The sequence below is a fragment of the Doryrhamphus excisus genome, linkage group LG11, assembly GCF_037039965.1.
Source record: "Doryrhamphus excisus strain RoL-2023G ecotype Guam linkage group LG11, RoL_Dexc_Guam_v1.1, whole genome shotgun sequence".
Classification (NCBI taxonomy): domain Eukaryota; kingdom Metazoa; phylum Chordata; class Actinopteri; order Syngnathiformes; family Syngnathidae; genus Doryrhamphus; species Doryrhamphus excisus.
In genome coordinates this window covers 4,510,683-4,531,995 of record NC_136367.1, presented here as the reverse complement: position 1 = coordinate 4,531,995, position 21,313 = coordinate 4,510,683, and the positions used below count along the sequence as shown (strand labels likewise).

Genomic DNA, 21,313 nt, shown 5'->3' with positions numbered 1-21,313 from the left:
TAATCAACCAGAATAGTCAATGGGGCATACGCAGTAAAACGTAAACATCAACATCACGTGATACCGACTTCCTCGAGTTTTTCATTCACTTGTTGGAATTACTCCGTATTGCCAGTTTTTCGTTTGTCCAGTCTTGAAATTTAGTTTGAATCAAAAACAAACTTTCCGCAGCAGTCCAGTGCCGATTGCCCACCTCCATTTTTTTTTTAAACGAAGAACATCTGGAGCTGCGTGTTACATCATATCTCAGCATTCGCGGAAAGAACGCACCCGGGAACAGGAAAAGATAAAGTTCAATCTTGCTAATATTTTATTTTATATTTCATGTATTTTATTTTTTTAATAAAACTGGACTTGTGAATGGCGTATAGAAGGGTTTAGATTTGGTTCCACAGATGGCGCTAATGCACACGAAAGCTGCTTGCCAACCGCCAATAAACAACAGAAGAAGAAAAAAACACCACGAAGAAGAACGCAGTCTGACAACTTTCCATTTGAGCGGATACAAGATACCTCAATCGGATTGGGGAAAGGAATATTCCACCCCTGGGAATCCGGTTATATATTCATTCAGATTGGCACTTTTTTGGTATACAAAGGTTACATTCTTTCTGTTTGCGCAAATAACCCGAATGGAATTGGAATATTTGGGTCCATGCTTTATTGGTGTGTCCAGCAAGACCGTTTTTGTTGATTTGTGAGGCACTGAAAAGGTCAATAGTCATTATCCAACAAATCATTAAGCATTTGTGGCTCATCCTTTTAAGAACAAATCAACTAAATTACAACAAATATGCAACTGAAGGACAAATGAGCGCTTCAACAACCTCAAACCAGACTTAAAATACAAAAAAAAAAATGTGTGACATCCCTTTACATGAAAGTATTAAAAAATGTAATGTGTAGAAATACACTGGGGTATTAGTAAAGTGCTGCAAGGGTCGTGTTAATGAGTCATCAAGGCATGCAAACTCAATTTGCTCCCTGAGTGACGAACATCAGTCGCTGGCAGGCATCAAGATGAGATTTTAAAGTTGCAACACTTCTTCTTGCGGTACAAGCCCCCCTCCCTCCAAAACCCCTCACACGCCACACCGCTCCTCCTTTTAACCCCCACCCCGGTAGCCTCCCACCACGCTGAGCACTAAGTGAGCATTGTGCTTCGGAGCCGTGACAATAAAAGGAGGACATGTAACTCCTACATTATGCAACAACCTCATGGAAAAGAGAAAAAAAAAAATGACGTATGGATATTATTCCCCATACTATTGTGTGCACTTGAGTGGCAAACTCCTTTGAAATACAAAATACTCAAACAAGCACCACACCCTAACAACATTAGCAGGACTCCATCCAGTGTGACATCATTTCCCAGGAGTGTTCAATCCTGCAAAAAACTGTAACAAAGCAAACCCGATAGGCTGACTAAATAGGACACAGGAATGCACGCCGCATTCAAAACACACTTAAACCGTTGCGACACAATGCCGTTTCAAGCGCTCCGTGAACTACGTATATCCAAGCACACAGCTGTAGCTTAACCCACAAATAGACACAGGAAGGAGAAACACCCAACCCGAATGATCCCAGATGGCATCTCTGGAGGACCAGAAACATCTGCTGTGCCACACAGGAACCCGTTTGCAGGGTGCTCAAACCGAGACAGAGTCGTTTGAAAGATGACGTTCATGACTGCATGAAGTTTAAATGTATCCATCCATGTTCTGTTCAGTGGCACGACAGGGGCTTGAGCCTATCCCAGTTAATTTAGGTAGACTACAACTTGGACTGGTTGGCCAAAAAATTACAGAAGAGGTCTTAAAATGAACATAACATAAAATATTTGTTAAATATATAATTTCGACTAGGTTGCACGGTGATTGAGTGGTTAGCGCGCAGGCCTCACAGCTAGGAGACTGTGTGGAGTCTGTTTTTTTCCGAAGTTTTCTCCGGGTACTCCGGTTTCTCCGTAGCTTAACCGACAAATAGACACAGGAAGAAGAAACACCCAACCCGAATGATCCCAGATGGCATCTCTGGAGGACCAGAAACATCTGCTGTGCCACACAGGAACCCGTTTGCAGGGTGCTCAAACCGAGACAGAGTCATTTGAAAGATGACATTCATGTCTGCATGAAGTTTAAATGTATCCATCCATGTTCTGTTCAGTGGCACGACAGGGGCTTGAACCTATCCCAGTTATTTAGGTAGACTACAACTTGGACTGGTTGCCAAAAAATTACATAAGAGGTCTTAAAATGAACATAACATAAAATATTTGTTAAATATATAATTTCAACTAGGTTGCACGGTGATTGAGTGGTTAGCACGCAGGCCTCACAGCTAGGAGATTCTGTGTGGAGTCAGTTTTTTTCCGGGGTTTTCTCCGGGTACTCCGGTTTCCTCCCACATTCCAAAAACATGCTAGTGAAGCGCCGAAGAACTGGAGTCTGAGGTGGAGTGTCGAATTTGGGAGAAAACTTTATTTTTCTTGCAAACATTAACTTGCACTCCTTGCTACGTAAAGCCCCGTCTCTCAACCACAACTGGAAGCGGAAAACCCCCGTCCCTTGCGGCCACCCCTCCGGGTGGCAACACCTCCCCTATTGATAGTTCCAGGGTGAATTATGTCCCAGTAACCGACCACTATACTAGGTTAATTGGTTAGTTTTTGCCGTTTTATTATTATTATTATATTTATTTATTTATTACTGATTGATTGATTTTCTTTATTCTTGATTTGTTAATTTATTTTTCATTTTATTTTGTGCAGAAAAATAAAAAGTTAGATATTTCAGAACAGTGGAATGTTTTATCAGAGTTTTTCTTGTAGAAAATTGGAACCAAAGCGAAGTTTTAAAAAAAAATGTTTTTAATAAATGCATTTTTTTTTTTTTTTTTTTGGAAAACCTGATGCGGCCCAGTCTCACCCAGATCCCCAAGTAAATTGAGTTTGAGACCCCTGTCATAAATCAACTAAAACAGCTTCATTAGCTGTGTTGTACATACTTCACAAATACCATAACTTGCAAGCACATTTGGCTTTTATTTTAATATAAAAAAAGCATCCTGATAAGATATATGCATTGAGTATTAAGTTTATAGGGCTTTCACAGCCTAATTTAATTACAGCTTGTTTTATTGTTTGTTACTTTCTGTCTGAATGAAACCTTTTTTCATTGCCGCATTAGCAATCTACAAGGATATGATCATAGTACATAAGGTTCTGACAAGGGATAAGGAAGCAACACGCAGGAAATTCATATTTACATTAAGTGGGAACTTGTTGTGTGTCACACAAAAACCACTTGACTCCAATAAGTCATGGTAATAAACCACAGGAATGCGCAAAGGGTGAGGCGAGTAAACACCATAAATAGGCGGAAATGTCTGCCTTTCCCATTGAAACCAGCAAAGAGGATGAAATTGCTTGGACGTGCATGGAGAGTAAAGCATAGTTTAACTCCCAGTGCTTCCTCGACATACTGGTTGAAGGTCTATCCTGTATGAAGGGTGCGTTTGTTGACTGTTTCCATTGTGTCAAATCAATTTATTTTGGCTTGACACATCTTCTTCCTTTGCTCTACCCCAAGATGTGACCACTGACTCAACTGCGATGATCCCATGTAAACTGATTACGAACGCCACATTCTTCATTTGCATGCTGTCACAGTGAGACGGTTGTGAGTCGTCTCCGAGTCGTTCGTGACACACGGCGCCCACAATGGACCCTAGTGTGTGTTGACCTTTGTTCAACACGGCCGAGCATGAGCTGTGGGCTGATGCGAGTTCGCGTTTGGAGGCGGCAGTGTGGGCTTGAGGAACAGATGTCGAACCACGACAATAAAGGTCAAGGTCAAATGTATTTATATAGCACATTTCCAACAGTGGTGGCACGGTGGTCGAGTGGTTAGCGCGCAGACCTAACAGCTAGGAGACCAGGGTTCTGTGTGAAAAAGTATATCAAATATTTTTGGGGCCACATGAAAAACAACAATGACCTCCTCGGTTGGAATGGGAGTCACTGTGTAGCCAGTCACATACAATACTATGATGGTGCATTCAAGGCCTGATAATAAAGTGCGAAATCTCAAAGCTTGATGAAAAAAAAGAAAATCCTCGAATAATATTTCCATAATTGCATGGCGGTCGAGTGGTTAGCACGCAGACCTCACAGCTAGGAGATCAGGGTTCAATTCCACCCTCGGCCATCTCTGTGTGAAAAAGTGAAAAAGTACATCAAATATTTTTTGGGGACTCATGAAAAACAACAATCACCTCCTCGGTTGGAATGGGAGTCACTGTGTAGCCAGTCACATACAATACTATGATGGTGCATTCAAGGCCTGATAATGAAGTGCGAAATCTCAAAGCTTGATGAAAAAAAAATTTTTTTCCTCGAATAATATTTCCATAATTGCATGGCGGTCGAGTGGTTAGCACGCAGACCTCACAGCTAGGAGACCAGGGTTCAATTCCACCCTCGGCCATCTCTGTGTGAAAAAGTGAAAAAATACATCAAATATTTTTATCCACATGAAAAACAACAATCACCTCCTCGGTTGGAATGGGAGTCACTGTGTAGCCAGTCACATACAATACTATGATGGTGCATTCAAGGCCTGATAATAAAGTGCGAAATCTCAAAGCTTGATGAAAAAAAAGAAAATCCTCGAATAATATTTCCATAATTGCATGGCGGTCGAGTGGTTAGCACGCAGACCTCACAGCTAGGAGATCAGGGTTCAATTCCACCCTCGGCCATCTCTGTGTGAAAAAGTGAAAAAGTACATCAAATATTTTTTGGGGCCTCATCAAAAACAACAATCACCTCCTCGGTTGGAATGGGAGTCACTGTGTAGCCAGTCACATGCAATACTATGATGGTGCGTTCAAGGCCTGATAATAAAGTGCAAAATCTCAAAGCTTGATGAAAAAAAATGTTTTTCCTCGAATAATATTTCCATAATTGCATGGCGGTTGAGTGGTTAGCGCGCAGACCTCACAGCTAGGAGACCAGGGTTCAATTCCACCCTCGGCATGCGTGGGTTTTCTCCGGGTTTCCTCCCACATTCCAAAAACATGCTAGGTTAAATGGTGACTCTAAATTGTCCATAGGTATGAATGTGAGTGTGAATGGTTGTTTGTCTATATGTGCCCTGTGATTGGCTGGCGACCAGTCCAGGGTGTACCCCGCCTCTCTCGCCCAAAGACAGCTGGGATAGGCTCCAGCACCCCCGCAACCCTTGTGAGGAAAAAGCGGTAGAAAATGAATGAATGAATGAATGATTTCCAACAGTTTCACTGTCCAAAGTGCTGAACGGTAGCCAATAAATCACAACAACTACCCAAACATACTCAAAGATAAAAACATTACAAGAAAAAACACATCATAGCATTACACAATAAATAATAAAGCTAATAAAACCGTAAGCAATGTGTTAAAAGCCGATCCATGAGGGTAATGCCCCGGTGTTTGTGCAGCTCTAACGTTCAGGGGCAGACCACGCCAAAGTCTAGGATGCAAAAAATGTAAATGAGCATAAAATGCAGTTTTCAATCCAAACCTACATGGTCCTGTATAAAAGGTATAATCGCCCACCTTGTTAATGCAGAACTTAACTGAGATTAATTCAATCTAGACAAGCCATTTCTAAAGCCTTGGGACTCCAGCAAACCACAGTGAGAGTCACTGTCCACAAACGGCAAAAGCAAGGAACTGTGGTGAACGTTCCTAGAAGTGGCAGGGGAACCAAAATCACCCCAAGAGTGCATCACCGACTCATCAGGTCACAAAAGACCCCACAACAACATTCAAAAAAACTACAAGCCTCACTTAGTTAAGGTCTGTGTTCAAATTGTGGGTCCAATAAGTAGCCAGAGGGCCTCAACCTGTAGCAAGAGAGGCATTGATTGGCTTTAGAATATATAGAGCCCGGTGGTAATAAAAACAGATTAGGTGGGAGACAATCCAATGGGCAGTTTGACAGCTTCAGATCATGGACCACCTGTGATAATTCCCTCAGGGAAGCCAGCTCAAACTGCTCCAACACAGCTGAACACACAAGGGGAACATAGGGGTCAACAGCAGAAGATGATAAGACAGAGAACCGACAGTTTTGGCTGAAACCTGGTCAGTGGAAAAACACAAGAAACTGATTATGATGAAGGAACCATGTCGTCATTGTCACAAGGTTTGGTAATGGTAATGGTAATGGTTGTATTTCATTTGAACATGCATCAGATTACAATTGAATGCATCACATAATCAGTTCACAGTTCCACATGTCCAAAAGGAGTAGGAAGAAGCAAATCTTATTAAATCCTACCCCACCATCTGGTTCTTTTACAATCAGCAACTGTTAAATTTGTTCACTTCCTGCTTTCCTAATATAATTTAAGGTTTTATTATTTAATTTTTTTTGGTATTTTTTTGTATTTTTATTTATTTTTTTGTCACGTACTGAAGTACGGGGTGATATGACCATACAATGACATTTCACAATGTGATTAAGTACATTAAAAAGAACGTGAGGCCTGCCTATCAAATCTAATTTAAGTTTTTTATTATTTATTTTGTTGTTTTTTTGTATTTTTTTGTATTTTTATTTATTTTTATTTATTATTTTGTCACGTACTGAAGTACGAGGTGATATGACCATACAATAACATTTCACAATGTGATTAAGTACATTAAAAATAATGTGAGTCCTGCCTTTCTAATATAATGTAAGTTTTTTTTTTTAATATTTATTTATTTATTTTGTCACGTACTGAAGTACAAGGTGATATGACCATATCACAATGACATTTCACAATGTGATTAAGTACGTTAAAAACGTGAGGCCTGTGAACATTACATGTTTTAATATCTCATCCACCGATCTATCATCAACACAGTAAATTTTTTAGTCGCCATAAACTCGCCTATGGTAAACCAAACTGGCCAATGTATTCGATGACTCAAAACACATTGTCTCACCAAAGTGAGGACATGAATAGCACACATAGCGATAGTAAATATTTACCGTCCACTGGAAGTGACTCGACACGCCGCCATAAATCCTAAATACTTGGCCACACAAAGTGAGTAGCAAGAAAACGGTCTGGCTACGAGTCAAGCATCATGGCCTGGGGCTGAATGTGTGCTACGGTACATGGAGGTGAACACATGAATACCAACATGCACTGTGATATTCTGCAGAAGAACGTGATCCCTCGCCATCGAAAACCAGGCCTTATGGCAGATTTACAACACGATAACGAGCCCAAACGCACAACTGATGGCGATGGAGCGGCCAAACATCTCTCCGGATTTGAGTATCAGGTGTCCAATATCTGTCAGCTACGCATATTGGAGAAGTGGAATATTTGTTTCGAGTAGCAGCATGTGTGGCTATGGTAAATTCAATATCGACATAGTCACAGTAGGATTGAACCAGCAACCTTTCCGTTGGGAGACAACCACTCTAATTGGTATACAAGTTTTTTTTTTGTAGTATTATCTGTCCTTAGAGAATATTTGCCGAAATATGAATGGTAAATGGGCGGCACAGCGGTTGAGTGGTTAGCGCGTAGGAGGACCAGGGTTCGATTCCACCCTCGGCCATCTCTGTGTAGAGTTTGTATGTTCTCCCCGTGCATGCGTGGGTTTTCTCCGGGTACTCCGGTTTCCTCCCACATTCCAAAAACATGCTAGGTTAATTAGCGACTCCAAATTGTCCATAGGTATGAATGTGAGTGTGAATGGTTGTTTGTCTATATGTGCCCTGTGATTGGCTGGCCACCAGTCCAGGGTGTACCCCGCCTCTCGCTCGAAGACAGCTGGGATAGGCTCCAGCACCCCCGCGACCCTTGTGAGGAAAAAGCGGTAGAAAATGAATGAATGAATGAATGGTACATTTCCAGCACTAGAACCTTCTATGGGAACTAGGACCTTTTATTTCCATCATGGGAACAGCGGGTCTAAATATAGTTGAGGTCATTAATCGAAATCTGTCTGCGTGCTGAACCCATCTAATTGGATCACTGCCCAGCCCATTTTATTTCATCTACTACGTCCACAGCTGTTCACATACTTACTACTATTTTGATTTACGAACTTTTCATCCTACTGTGAGATGGAAGACTAGAAGAAAGCCTAATGCAGACAGATGAACACATGGTGCAGGCTCCTCTCAGCATTTTTTTTACCCACAGATAAAATTGAGAGTGAACTTGAAACAGTACAAAATATCCATAAACTAAAAAGCAAACGCAGGAAAACAAAAGACGCAACAACCACAGAACCAGAAAATAGTTTGTCATGTGATTGATTCGGATAATGTAATTGGAGCCTCAGGACTTCAGACAAAAAAGGACCACAGGCCACCATTTAGTTCCTAAAAAAAAAGAAATACCAATAACTTTTGGCTCTTGGATCAAAGAAAATGTCCCAACATATCCCGACAGGAACTAATCCCACCACAGTTTTAGCACGCCTTTGTTGATTCTATTAAGACCAGATGAGTTATCCTAGCAAAACCTCACCACGCATTTGGGAAGCAAATGTTTCTGGAAAACCTGCGATTGGCTGGAGACCAGTCCAGGGTGAACCCCGCCTCTCGCCTGAAATCAAATGGGATAGGCTCCAACCATTCCCACTCACATTCATACCTATGGATAATTTGGAGTCGCCAATTAACTTAGCATGTTTTTGGAATGTGGGAGGAAACCGGAGTACCTGGAGAAAACCCACGCATGCACGGGGAGAACATGCAAACTCCACACAGAGATGGCCGAGGGTGGAATTGAACCCTGGTCTCCTAGCTGTGAGGTCTGCGTGCTAACCACTAATTTTCATGAATGAAATATTTTCATAGCTGGAGCATAGAAAACATGTTCCCGAACTTGTAAATACCATTAATATTATTAGAGCACTCTAGACAAAAAATAACACCCCTATAGTCACCTTTACACTCGTAAGAGGAATATCTGTTGTGACCAAGGACTTTCATTAATTCATTCATTTTCTACCGCTTATCCTCACGATGGTTGCAGGGGGTGCTGGAGCCTATCCCAGCTGTCTTCCGGTGAAGGGCGGGGTACACCCTGGACTGGTGGCCAGCCAATCACAGGGCACATATAGACAAACAACCATTCACACTCACATTCATACCTATGGACAATTTGGAGTCGCTAATTAACCTAGCATGTTTTTGGAATGTGGGAGGAAACCGGAGTACCCGGAGAAAACCCACGCATGCACGGGGAGAACATGCAAACTCCACACAGGGTGGAATTGAACTCGGGTTTTAGGCCCGGCTACATAAAAAGAGCCAGCTCCTCTGTCTTGACACATACTGCACAACACATTTTGTCCAATGATGTGCATGCAGCTTTAAGAAAAAAAAAAAAAAGACTGTTCATTCACTTCAAAAAGCCGAAGCTATCGCATTACAGTCATTCTCTGACTGGCATACATGTCCATGGAATCATGCCGTGCCCGGTCCCGCCTCTTCCAATTGTGCCAAAGGAGGGAAGTGTGTGGTGCACGGTACAATTAGCCCAGTGAGCAAGCTGTTACGATGCCAAAATAACAGAGTTCAGCACTGTGCTCTGCATTCACTAGCTTGGTTTGTTTAGCTCGTAATAATAGCCCGACTATTGTTGATCCTTAATTACCACACCGTCCTACAATTAGCCAGCGGGGGGGGCACCCAGGATCACAAATACACCTTCCAAAAAAAAAGCTGAGAAGAACACAGAAAGAGATATGATCATTTGGTCATATTGAACATCCGGCAACATAGCGTCCTGTATTCCTTGCATCCCATCAATCAGGCGCTCATCGCTCCACCCGGCTGTCAATACCACCCCTTCGCTCTCACCACCGGGCCGGCAAGTGTCACACTGCGGCTTCTAGACTGAGGTGAGTGACAGCTGCACAGAGAGGAGGCGGAGCCAGACAGATTGAGAAGCTCGACCTGCTCCTCACCTCTCATTAATGCTATTGGCTCATTGGGAGGTTGGCGCTGTGCCTCACGCTCCCTAATGGCTTGAATAACCACAGGCCAGTCGGGTGGTACTAATTTGAAATATTGACTGGTTAATTCCAATTTTCCTTTGCGTTTTTTTTTTTTTTTTTCATATTGATGATTTATGTAAAATTGATACGTCATAACCACAAGTGGAAGAATTAATTGAAGAGCGTAAATAAGTAAGAACCTGCAGGCTTTTTGTGCTACTGAGAAAATCAATAATCCACACAAGCTAATGAGATCAAGTAAACACGACCCCTTATGAGTATCTTGCGTAATAGCTGGACGCCATATTGCTCTATTATTCATTACATGAAATAAATCCAAATAAATCCACACAAAAAGGTGTGAGCCCACGCAATTAATGTAAATGTTATGGCTGCTTTTACAAAGATGAAATTAATATATAAAGTCAAGGGAAAGCTTTTAAAGTGTCTCCACTTCTTGACACTTCATGTTCCCAGTCCAAAACCTGCAGGACATTGCAAGCAGTGAATTGGGTCAGGCGTGGGTTGAGCTAGTCAATCAGCAAGCTAGTGAGTTTCTACCAAGTCAGTGGGTCCGTGACAAAGGTCCCGCAGGCGGGAGTCTGGCCGGGCGCCATGACACCGTCAGCACTTTGTTGGTGAAGGGATGCAGACGAGGAGGAGGGGGAAGGTGGGGAGAGGGTTGGTGCTATGGAGACGCACCAGGATGAGGTGCTGGTACTTCGACTGAGGTAGACCCTGGACAAGTTACCAGTCATTCATTCATTCATTCATTCATTTTCAACTGCTTATCCTCAGGAGCAGGGGTCTCAAACACTAGGACACTAGTTTGAGGCCCTTGCCTTGATATAAAAGTTTAATGTTAGTGTGGCCCGCGCAAGTTTGATATGGATGCTGTATGGTATCATGTACCCAGAAAAAATTATTACGTTTGATTAATGTTCATGTTAAAGGTTAAATAACTGTTAATAGTTATCCTCCCTATCCGTGTGGAAGTGGTAAGTTTTTGGCTATTTAAGTTTAAAGGAAATAACTTGAAGGCTACCGTTTAGGTCGCTAGCTCTCTAGTTTGCGAGTTAGCATGTGTCTCAAGACCCTGCAGTTGCGCAATATGTTGTAAATAAAAAGAGTATAAATGTGACTATAGTCGTGTTTTGTCATGTCTACAGGGCTCTAATAATGCTTTGTTCATTTTAATCTGAAAAAAATAATTTGTCTACCCACCAACTATATGTGGTTTCTTAAGTTTTTATTATTTGTCGTTTTATTATTATTATTATATTTATTTATTACTGATTGATTTTCTTTATTCTTGATTTGTTTATTTATTTTTCATCTTATTTTGTGCAGAAAAATAAAAAGTAAGATATTTGAGAACAGTGGAATGTTTTATCAGAGCTTTTATTGTAGAAAATCGGAACCAAAGCACTGAAAAAGTTTGCATGCACGGGGAGAACATGCAAACTCCACACTCCACTCTCCGAGGGTGGAATTGAACCCTGGTCTCCTAGCTGTGAGAGCTGCGCGCTAACCACTTCACCTACGTGCAGCCGGTTATCAGTCAATCGCAGATCATATGTACAGTATTAAGAGGGCGATTTAACGACAAGAGATGCACCAGGATGATGTGCTGGTGGAGTTTTTATATCTTTGTTAGCAAAGAGAAATACCAATAACTTTTGGCTCTTGGATCAAACTAAATGTCCCAAAATATCCCGACAGGAACTAATCCCACCACAGTTTTAGCACACTTTTGTTGATTCTATTAAGACCAAGATGCGTTATCCCAGCAAAACCTCACCAGACATTTGGGAAGCAATGGGATTGGCTGGAGACCAGTCCAGCCTGAAGTGGGAATGGGACAGGCTGCAACCATTCCCACTCGCATTCATACCTATGGATAATTTGGAGTCTGCAATTAACCTAGCATGTTTTTGGAATGTGGGAGGAAACCGGAGTATTTAACAACAAGAGATGCAACAGGGTGATGTTCTGGTGGAGTTTTTATATCTTTGTTAGCAAAACCAGGTGCTAACAAGTAGCTAATTAATATGTCAAGTTGAGGATATGCGAGTGCAAAATCCATCCATCGATTTTCTATACCCCTTGTTCTCATTAGGATACCGAGTGAGTTTAAACCTTTCCCAGGCGTTGAAATACAGCCTGGACTGATCACTAATCAACTACAGGTCACGTATAGACAGGCAATTATTCACACTTACGTCCACACCTAATGGAAGCATGGACGATTCTCCGACAAGCCAAACATTGGGATGTAGAAGGAAGCTGGAGTAACACAGCTAAAAGGCTAATCTTATCCTAGTACTGTGGCTAGGGTTAGAATTAAAGTTAGGGTATCATACTCATACATCATACTGTGTATCATGGGCAATACTCTCCACTCAGCAGCAATGCATTTTCTTGTTGCCCTCAGTCTCCTCTTCAATAAAATTAGCCTAATTTCCTTAGCCAACATCCACATGATAAGTGGTTATTTTAAGGTAAAAAGTAAAAAATAAAATAAAATAAAATAAAATAAAATAAAATAAAATAAAATAAAATAAAATAAAATAAAATAAAATAAAATAAAATAAAATAAAATAAAATAAAATAAAATAGAAAAGGTGCAGATTCTGGAACCTCCAAAAATTTTTTTGTGCGGGTTATTGTGTGTAGCTTCTCTCGATGAGTCCACAACTCAATACAAAATTTGCATAATAGGTCCAACCAAGGTGGCACGGTGTTCGAGTGGTTAGCATGCAGACCTCACAGCTGGGAGACCAGGGTTCAATTCCACCCTCAGCCATCTCTGTGTGGAGTTTGCATGTTCTCCCCGTGCATGCATGGGTTTTCTCCGGGTATTCCGGTTTCCTCCCACATTCCAAAAACATGCTAGGTTAATTAGCGACTCCAAATTGTTCATAGGTATGAATGTGAGTGTGAATGGTTGTTTGTCTATATGTGCCCTGTGATTGGCTGGTGACCAGTCCAGGGTGTACCCCGCCTCTTGCCTGAAGACAGCTGGGATAGGCTCCAGCACCCCCGCGACCCTTGTGAGGAAAAGCGGTAGAAAATGAATGAAATAAAATAAAATAAAATAAAATAAAATAAAATAAAATAAAATACAATAAAATAAAATAAAATAAAATAAAATAAAATAAAATAAAATAAAATAAAATAAAATAAAATAAAATAAAACAGGTGAGTATGTGGAGTTGAGGTACTGTGTAGCGGCAGAGCATCACATGACACTTGACACATGTCAATCAGACAAATCAACATAAGAAGCGTTGCCAATTCCGTACTGGTCGGAGTGCGGAGGCCCGGTTAAAAGCTGCAGATTGACACCCAAACGGGAATAATACGCCACAACCGAACATGATGTCAGAGACCCATCTGGACGCCGGTCAGCCTCAAAGCAGCCTTTTCTTCTAATGCCATCAATCCAACCTTTGTTGGGGAGGCCAATTTTGAATAGTTACAAAAAGCAATAGATTCAATCAGGGACCAGCTGTCTGAGGCAACGCATGTGTGTGTATTTTGGTGTTTGGGAACACTGATGAAGGCCCCGACATCAAAGTGAATCGGAATATCACAGAGAAGCAGCAATGGCAACATCTGAAGCTCAGGCTCCCTGTGAACGTGGCGCATATCAGGATACGCCGCTGCGCTCGTTTCTCATGCATGCACATTCATAGATGCAGCACCCCTCTCTTCACCCCCCCCAAGCCCGGACCTATTGTTAATGTGTTAAAGAGAAACACTGTCAGCGTACAAGGGTAGGAGGAGAACCATCTGTCTCTCCATTACGCTGATCTCCAATGTGAGAAAGATGCTGTGCGGTTAATGGCCTTAAACAACAACACTTTTGTCTGCCAAAATATAATAAAGTCACAATAAAATCTGCAGAGTGTGACTGTCCATCTATCTATCTGTCTGTCAAAAAGCGTACGCCGATTGGCTTTTGATGAAACTTTACTGCAACATTTATTTGCTACTCTGCAAAATATGCTGATGCAATCAGAGGTTGATCAAATTCAGGAAAAGAAAGAAAAAATCATCATCATCATAACATCGCCGCACATGGGCATTTGCAGAATGACTGATTAAGCTACCCCGGGGGCTTGAGATTGTTTTTAATTGAAATGTTGGATGAATGATGCAATGCACCAAAAATGTTTTTGGAAGAAACAAAAAAAATTCCACATGTAATGAAATACCACTGCGGTTTGCGTTTGAGTTTGCTCATTAGCTTGACTCAAATGATGGACAAGATAAGCTTCAAAATCAATATAACGACTATTTCCACATTCTGGTACATTTTTCCACATATTTCGACTTCATTTAAAACGTGCATTTGTCCTTCATTCCATCTCTCTTATTGGGACTGTAACCCATCCAATCAGAAGTACTGCATTTTTATAGTTTTCAACCAGTAATAAATGGTCATAAACAGTCATGTGTATGTGTAGAATTGTACTATAAACAGGCACCTCCACACAATGTGTGTTAATAATTGAACCTTATAACTATTTTCTATGTACAGTACTGTACTGGGGTCAAGTGGTTAGCACACAGGCCTCACAGCTCGGAGACCTGGGTTCAATAACACCCTCGGCCATCTCTGTGTGGAGTTTGCATGTTCTCCCCCGTGCATGTGTGAGTTTTCTCCGTGTTAATGGTTGTTTGTCTATATGTGCCCTGTGATTGGCTGGCCACCAGTCCAGGGTGTACCCCAACTCTCGCCTGAAGACAGCTGGGATAGTCTCCAGCACCCCCCGCAATCCTCGTGAGGATAAGCGGTAGAAAATGAATGAATGAAAGTCCTAGGCTACAATAGATATTCCCGTTACGAGTGTAAAGGTGACTATAGGGGTGTTATTTCTTATCTAGAGGGCTCTAATAATGTTAATGGTATTAAGTTCGGGAACGTTTTCTATGTTCTAGCTATGAAAATATTTCCTTCATTCATTCATTCATTCATTCATTTTGTACCGCTTTTTCCTCACGAGGGTCGCGGGGGTGCTGGAGCCTATCCCAGCTGTCTTCGGGCAAGAGGTGGGGTACACCCTGGACTGGTGGCCAGCCAATCACAGGGCACATAAATTATTCCCGTAAAGTGGGATTCCTTATTCATAAATGTGTATATTTTCATGGTGAGAGCATAGAAAACCTGGTTACGACTTTCTAAATATGGCTGTTAACACTATTAGAGTCCTCTAGACATGAAATAACACCCCTATAGTCACCTTAAGAGTAAACATTCCTTCATTTGTACCATTTATCCTCATGAGGGTCGTGGGGGTGCTGGAGCCCATCCCAGCCGGGGTACACCCTGGACTGGTGGTCAGCCAATCACAGGGCACATATAGACAAACAACCATTCACACTCACATTCATACCTATGGACAATTTGGAGTCGCTAATTAACCTAGCATGTTTTTGGAATGTGGGAGGAAACCGGAGTACCCGGAGAAAACCCACACATGCACGGGGAGAAGGGTGGGGTGGAATTGAACTCAGGTCTCCTAGCTGTGAGGCCTGCGCGCTAACCACTCGACCACCGTGCAACCTAGTCCAAATTATATATTCAACAAATATTTTATATTATGTTATATATTATATTATATTATACGGGGAGAACATGCAAACTCCACACAGAGATGGTTGAGGGTGGGATTGAACTCTGGTCCAGTACAGAGCAGTGGTTGCCAATTATTTTCTGTCACACTACGCCACCTTACCTGAATACCTGAATAATGAAACCGATTCCCTATCAGTGTAAACTTTCACTTTCATTTTCGTCTTACCTGAGCGACTCAGCCATGCGCCTCAGGTCTTCATTCTGTTGCTTGAGCCGCTCCAGCTTGGCCAGGATCTTCGACAGCTCCCGGCTGGAGCGCTCCGGGTGCTCGCTGTCCCTCACCAAATGGCCACCGATGTAGAAAAGGAGCGTCCCCCAGGCTAGCAGCACCAGGGTGATCCAACGCCATGAACCCGCCCAGGGCCGCATGGTGTCACCACGCCTACCTGAAATGTCCTCCCAATGTGCTTGAACACTCAACGACCTACTGGCCTTCCGCCTGATGGTCCACTAGTGCCCTGTCACCACAATTGACGCAGCGCCCACATTAGCACTGGCATATTTGCAGGGATGCTAAATGAGAGTATTTATCCTCGATGTGTTACAGCATGGCTAAACATGCTAAAAATGTCTGACCGACGTCTGACTCCACCCAGCTCAGCGTTGGCCAGGCGTTCCAAACGCACCTCACAGATTTCCTCAGGTCCGTCTGGAATTTTTTGACTGAAGATGATCCCTGCAGAGACACACAAGAGACAACGGTTCAGATGTCAGTTCAGCTTTGGCAAATATTTCATAAGCCTTTTGATGCAGAAAGAAACAAAACACGAGACGGTTGCTGCTCAGTTGCCACCGACTGGTCACGACTGGAAATCAAACCAGAAGACGCCTGCTACCCACTTCCTGTATTTACTCACATATCAGTAGCCATGTTTACATGAGGAGTTTTTCTCTTTCCGAATGACCTTTTTCGAAAGCAATGGTATCCATGGAAAGAAATATTCCGATCATGTGTCTACATGCGGCGCTATAATCAACCAGAATAGTCAATGGGGCATGCCCAGTAAGACGTAAACATCAACATCATGTGATACAGACTTCCTCGAGTTTTTCATTCACTTGTCGGAATAACTCCGTATTGCCAGTTTTTCGTTCATCCCATCTTGGAATTTAGTTTGAATCAAAAACAAATAATCCTTATGTGGTTCATAGTTAAGAAGCACTTAAGACCAATCACAGTGCAGTGGGCATGCCCTGATAAAATCATTTGGAATTTGTCCAATGCAGGAATGGAGTGTTCCATTTTAGAGGTTTCACTAGCCACGTTTACATGAAAGGTTTTTCTCTTTCCGAATGACCTTTCCGAAAGCAATGGTATACATGGAAAGGAATATTCCAATCGTCGCTATAATCAACCAGAATAGTCAATGGGGCATGCCCAGTAAAGCGTAAACACCAACTTCCTCCAGTTTTTCTTTCACTTGTTGGAATAACTCCGTATTGCCAGTTTTTCCTTCATCCAGTCTTGGAATTTAGTTTGAATCAAAAACAAACTTTCCGCAGCAGTCCAGTGCCGATTGCTCGCCTCCATTTTTCTTTTTTTTTAATGGAAGAACGTCTGGAGCTGCGTGTTACGTCATATCTCAGCATTCGCTGAAAGAACGCACCCGGGAACAGGAAAAGATTAAGTTCAATCTTGCTAATATTTTATAATTAAGCTCGGCACATGTTTTATATAGATATGTATTTTCTTTTTTCCCCACTGAGGGAATAAGGCATATCTTTTTTAATAAAACTGGACTTGTGAATGGCGTATAGAAGGGTTTAGATTCGGTTCCACAGATGGCGCTAATGCACACGAAAGCTGCTTGCCAACCGCCAATAAACAACAGAAGAAGCAAAACACCACGAAGAAGAACGCAGTCTGACAACTACAAGATACCTCAATCGGATTGGGGAAAGGAATATTCCACCCCTGGGAATCCCATTATATGTTTATTCGGAATGGCACTTTTCTTTCGGAATGAGGTGTATACAAAGGTTACATTCTTTCCATTTGAGCAAATAAACCGAAAGCAATCGGAATATTTGGGTCCATGTATACGTGGCTATTGAAGTTTGATCCGATCTGGAACTAAGTCAAACATTTATCTTTACAGACATTTTCCCATTTTCCAGGCAATGTCATCGGCGGAGTCGTGACAGAATGTACCACTGTCAAGGTGATACGACGAGCTCAATGAAACACAGGGAATGAAAACAAAAATCCCTGCTCATCACTTTCCTTCATCCCCGAGCAGCAGGGGGGGAGACGGGAATGGACGCCTGCCGGGTTTTGTGAAACAACCTTCCCTGTCATCTCCCGTGACAAAGCCTTGCCAGGCAAACCGGGGTCCTGTCGTGAGACGAGATAAAGACTGGCAGATATGTGTGTGCACGGTGCTCCAGTGTGCATACTATCATCTCACAGTGTGTACTGCAGCAATCTGGAATAATACCGAGCATCTTTGACTTTAAGCAGGCGGTGGCGGCGACGGGGTGGCGTTGATTGACAACGTCGTATAGTCTCTTGTGCGTCTGTCTGTGAGAGTTCAACACGGATAGGAAAGTGCTCCTAACGGGATTGGCCTGGCGACGGGGAAGTAGGTTGACGGGAGCTCGTCTTGTTTGCCATAGCAACACATTGGTTGGTATGTTAAACATAAATGGTGAATCAGGAAGGTATTCTTGCACATCTTAGTGGCTAAAATTAGGTTTCCCAGCTATGTAGGTCAAGGAACACTTGACCTTATCCAATGGATATATTGAGTGTGACAAACGTTTGGGTGTTTCCGCTCAGTGGGGCTCAGTGCCTGGTTGTGATGTTTGTCCTCCATCACTATTACTTGTGTTCCCAAACACAAAACACATAATGATGGCATGAGAAGAAAAGGCTGCTTTGAGGCTGACCAGCGTCCAGATGGGTCTCTGACATCATGTTTGGTTGTGGCGTATTATTCCCGTTTGGGTGTCAATCTGCAGCTTTTAACCGGGCCTCCGCACTCCGACCAGTACGGAATTGGCAACGCTTCTTATGTTGCTTTGTCTGATTGACATTTTTGAGTGTCATGTGATGCTTTGCCACTACACAGTACCTCAACTCTACATACTCACCTGTTTTTATTTTATTTTAGTTTATTTTACTTTATTTTAGTTTAGTTTAATTTATCCTTTCATTTATTTTCCTCATGAGGGTCGCAGGGGTGCTGGAGCCTATCCCAGCTGTCTTCGGGCATGAGGCGGGGTACACCCTGGAATGGTCGCCAGCCAATCACAGGGCACATATAGACAAACAACCATTCACACTCAAATTCATACCTATGGACAATGTGGAGTCGCTAATTAACCTAGCATGTTTTTGGAATGTGGGAGGAAACCGGAGTACCCGGAGAAAACCCACGCATGCACGGGGAGAACATGCAAACTCCACACAGAGATGGCCGAGGGTGGCATTGAACCCTGGTCTCCTAGCTGTGAGGTCTGCGTGCTAATCACTCGTCCGCCGTGCACCCCACTTTTAAGATTATAATGAATACAAAAAAGACCCATTTCACACAAAAAAGTACAAGACACAAAAATGGGAGGAACATGGCGTGCACACAGCACACTAGCTCTTTGTGGCGTACGCCCCAGGTACTGTATTTTTATTTAAATTTAAGTCAAAATTTTACACAACAAAAGGTTTGCCTCGGTTCAAGTACATTTGCCCCTGGTTATCATACAATCTATGTTCCCAAACCGGAGTACCCGGAGAAAACCCACACATGCACGAGGAGAACATGCAAACTCCACACAGAGATGGCCGAGGGTGGAATTGAACCCTGGTCTCCTAGCTGTGAGGTCTGTGCACTAACCACTTGACCACTGTGCACCCCACTTTTAAGATTATAATGAATACAAAAAAGACCCATTTCACACAAAAAAGTAAAAGACACAAAAATGGCAGGAACATGGCGTGCACACAGCACACTAGCTCTTTGTGGCGTACGCCCCAGGTACTGTATTATTTTTTTTTTTAATTTAAGTCAAAATTTTACACAACAAAAAGGTTTGCCTCGGTTCAAGTACATTTTCATATTTACTTAGTTATCATACAATCTATGTTCCCAAACCGTAGTACCCAGAGAAAACCCACACATGCACGGGGAGAACTCCACACAGAGATGGCCGAGGGTGGAATTGAACCCTGGTCTCCTAGTTGTGAGGTCTGCGTGCTAACCACTCGACCGCCGTGCACCCCACTTTTAAGATTACAATGAATACAAAAAAGACCCTTTTCACACAAAAAATGCACGGGGAGAACATGCAAACTCCACACAGAGATGGCCGAGGGTGGAACTGAACCCTGGTCTCCTAGCTGTGAGGTCTGCGTGCTAACCACTCGACCACCGTGCACCCCACTTTTAAGATTATAATGAATACAAAAAAGACCCTTTTCACACAAAAAATGCACGGGGAGAACATGCAAACTCCACACAGAGATGGCCGAGGGTGGAATTGAACCCTGGTCTCCTAGCTGTGAGGTCTGTGCACTAACCACTCGTCCACCGTGCCGCCCTGAGCTGAGTTTTATTATGGAAAATAAGAACTGCGAATGGGTCGCACTCCAGAAACTAATACACAAGCGGGGTCTTTACAAAAGGCAGGCTTTTCGCTGTGTTTGAAAGCCGTAATGAGGTTTATGTTCAGAACGCTAAGACGGCTAAATACAAAAAACGGCTGGATGAGGCAGGCCACCGCTGCCAAGTGGGCTAGGAGGAAATATTAAGATAACGCTGTTCTACTTGTACTTGGAAGTTAACTTAGTGATGCATTTCTCTTCAAAGTAATGTGCACTTCAATCGACACCGACTATCCATAGCCATCAGCAAAAATTACAGATTGAAGACATAATTCCCTTTAAAAGCGTTCCAGGATGAAGCAAGCAGGTATAATTTATTTTAAGAGGACATGTTATTGTTTTCATGATGGCGGTACTGCCAGTATTGATCTCTTGTTATAAATGTGTGGAAACATTGCAGCACATTAGCTTCGGGAATGCTTCAGTTTTGTGTTATCATCACTTTATTATGACTCCGGAATAACATACATCTCAATTGTAAATGTTACCGCCAAATTTACGAGTCAATCTAGCCTTGTACTTCAAAAACAACAAGCACCTAAACGTCCTTCACCTTGCCGCGTGGGCGGTGACGGACATTTGTGGTGTATGGACTGTGCCGCAACTGCAACATGCAAAAGGCCTCGGGGTCAGCAGAGATGACCTGTATTCAGTCCCGCTTGTGAATCTTCGATGTGAGTCAGCCCGCAACAGAGGTCATCTATCACCCCGCCGTTGGGTTTGCAGGCAATAAGTGGCGAGATGAGGTCCATCGTTGAATTATGCATGGAGCTCAGCTGAGGACGGCTCCTATTACACTAACATGACTGCTCCAGCTCAGCCACGGGAGCTCTATCTCTTGCATGAATATATGTTTCGCTTCTCATGTATGTCAATGTGACGGAATGTATTCATATGTGTTGCTAGGGGCAACCCTCTTGGAGTGTACAGGGAAATAAAGGGGATATACAGTATAAGTTGAAAGCCTGCTCCGATATAACACTTTTAAGATTATTCATACATTTTCTACCACTACTACTTAGCCAACTGGTTGCCAGCCAATCACAGGGCACATATAGACAAA

General features: G+C 42.6%; 1 protein-coding gene across 1 annotated transcript in view; it reads right to left on the bottom strand.

Annotated features, from left to right (window-relative positions):
- fut8b (fucosyltransferase 8b (alpha (1,6) fucosyltransferase)) overlaps window positions 1-21,313 on the bottom strand; it is a 132,235-nt gene that overhangs the window by 49,362 nt on the left and 61,560 nt on the right. The window contains exon 2 of the mRNA XM_078794538.1: window positions 15,817-16,326. Coding sequence (XP_078650664.1) covers window positions 15,817-16,019 — 203 coding nt within the window. The 5' untranslated portion in view covers window positions 16,020-16,326. The remainder of the gene's footprint in view (window positions 1-15,816; window positions 16,327-21,313) is intronic.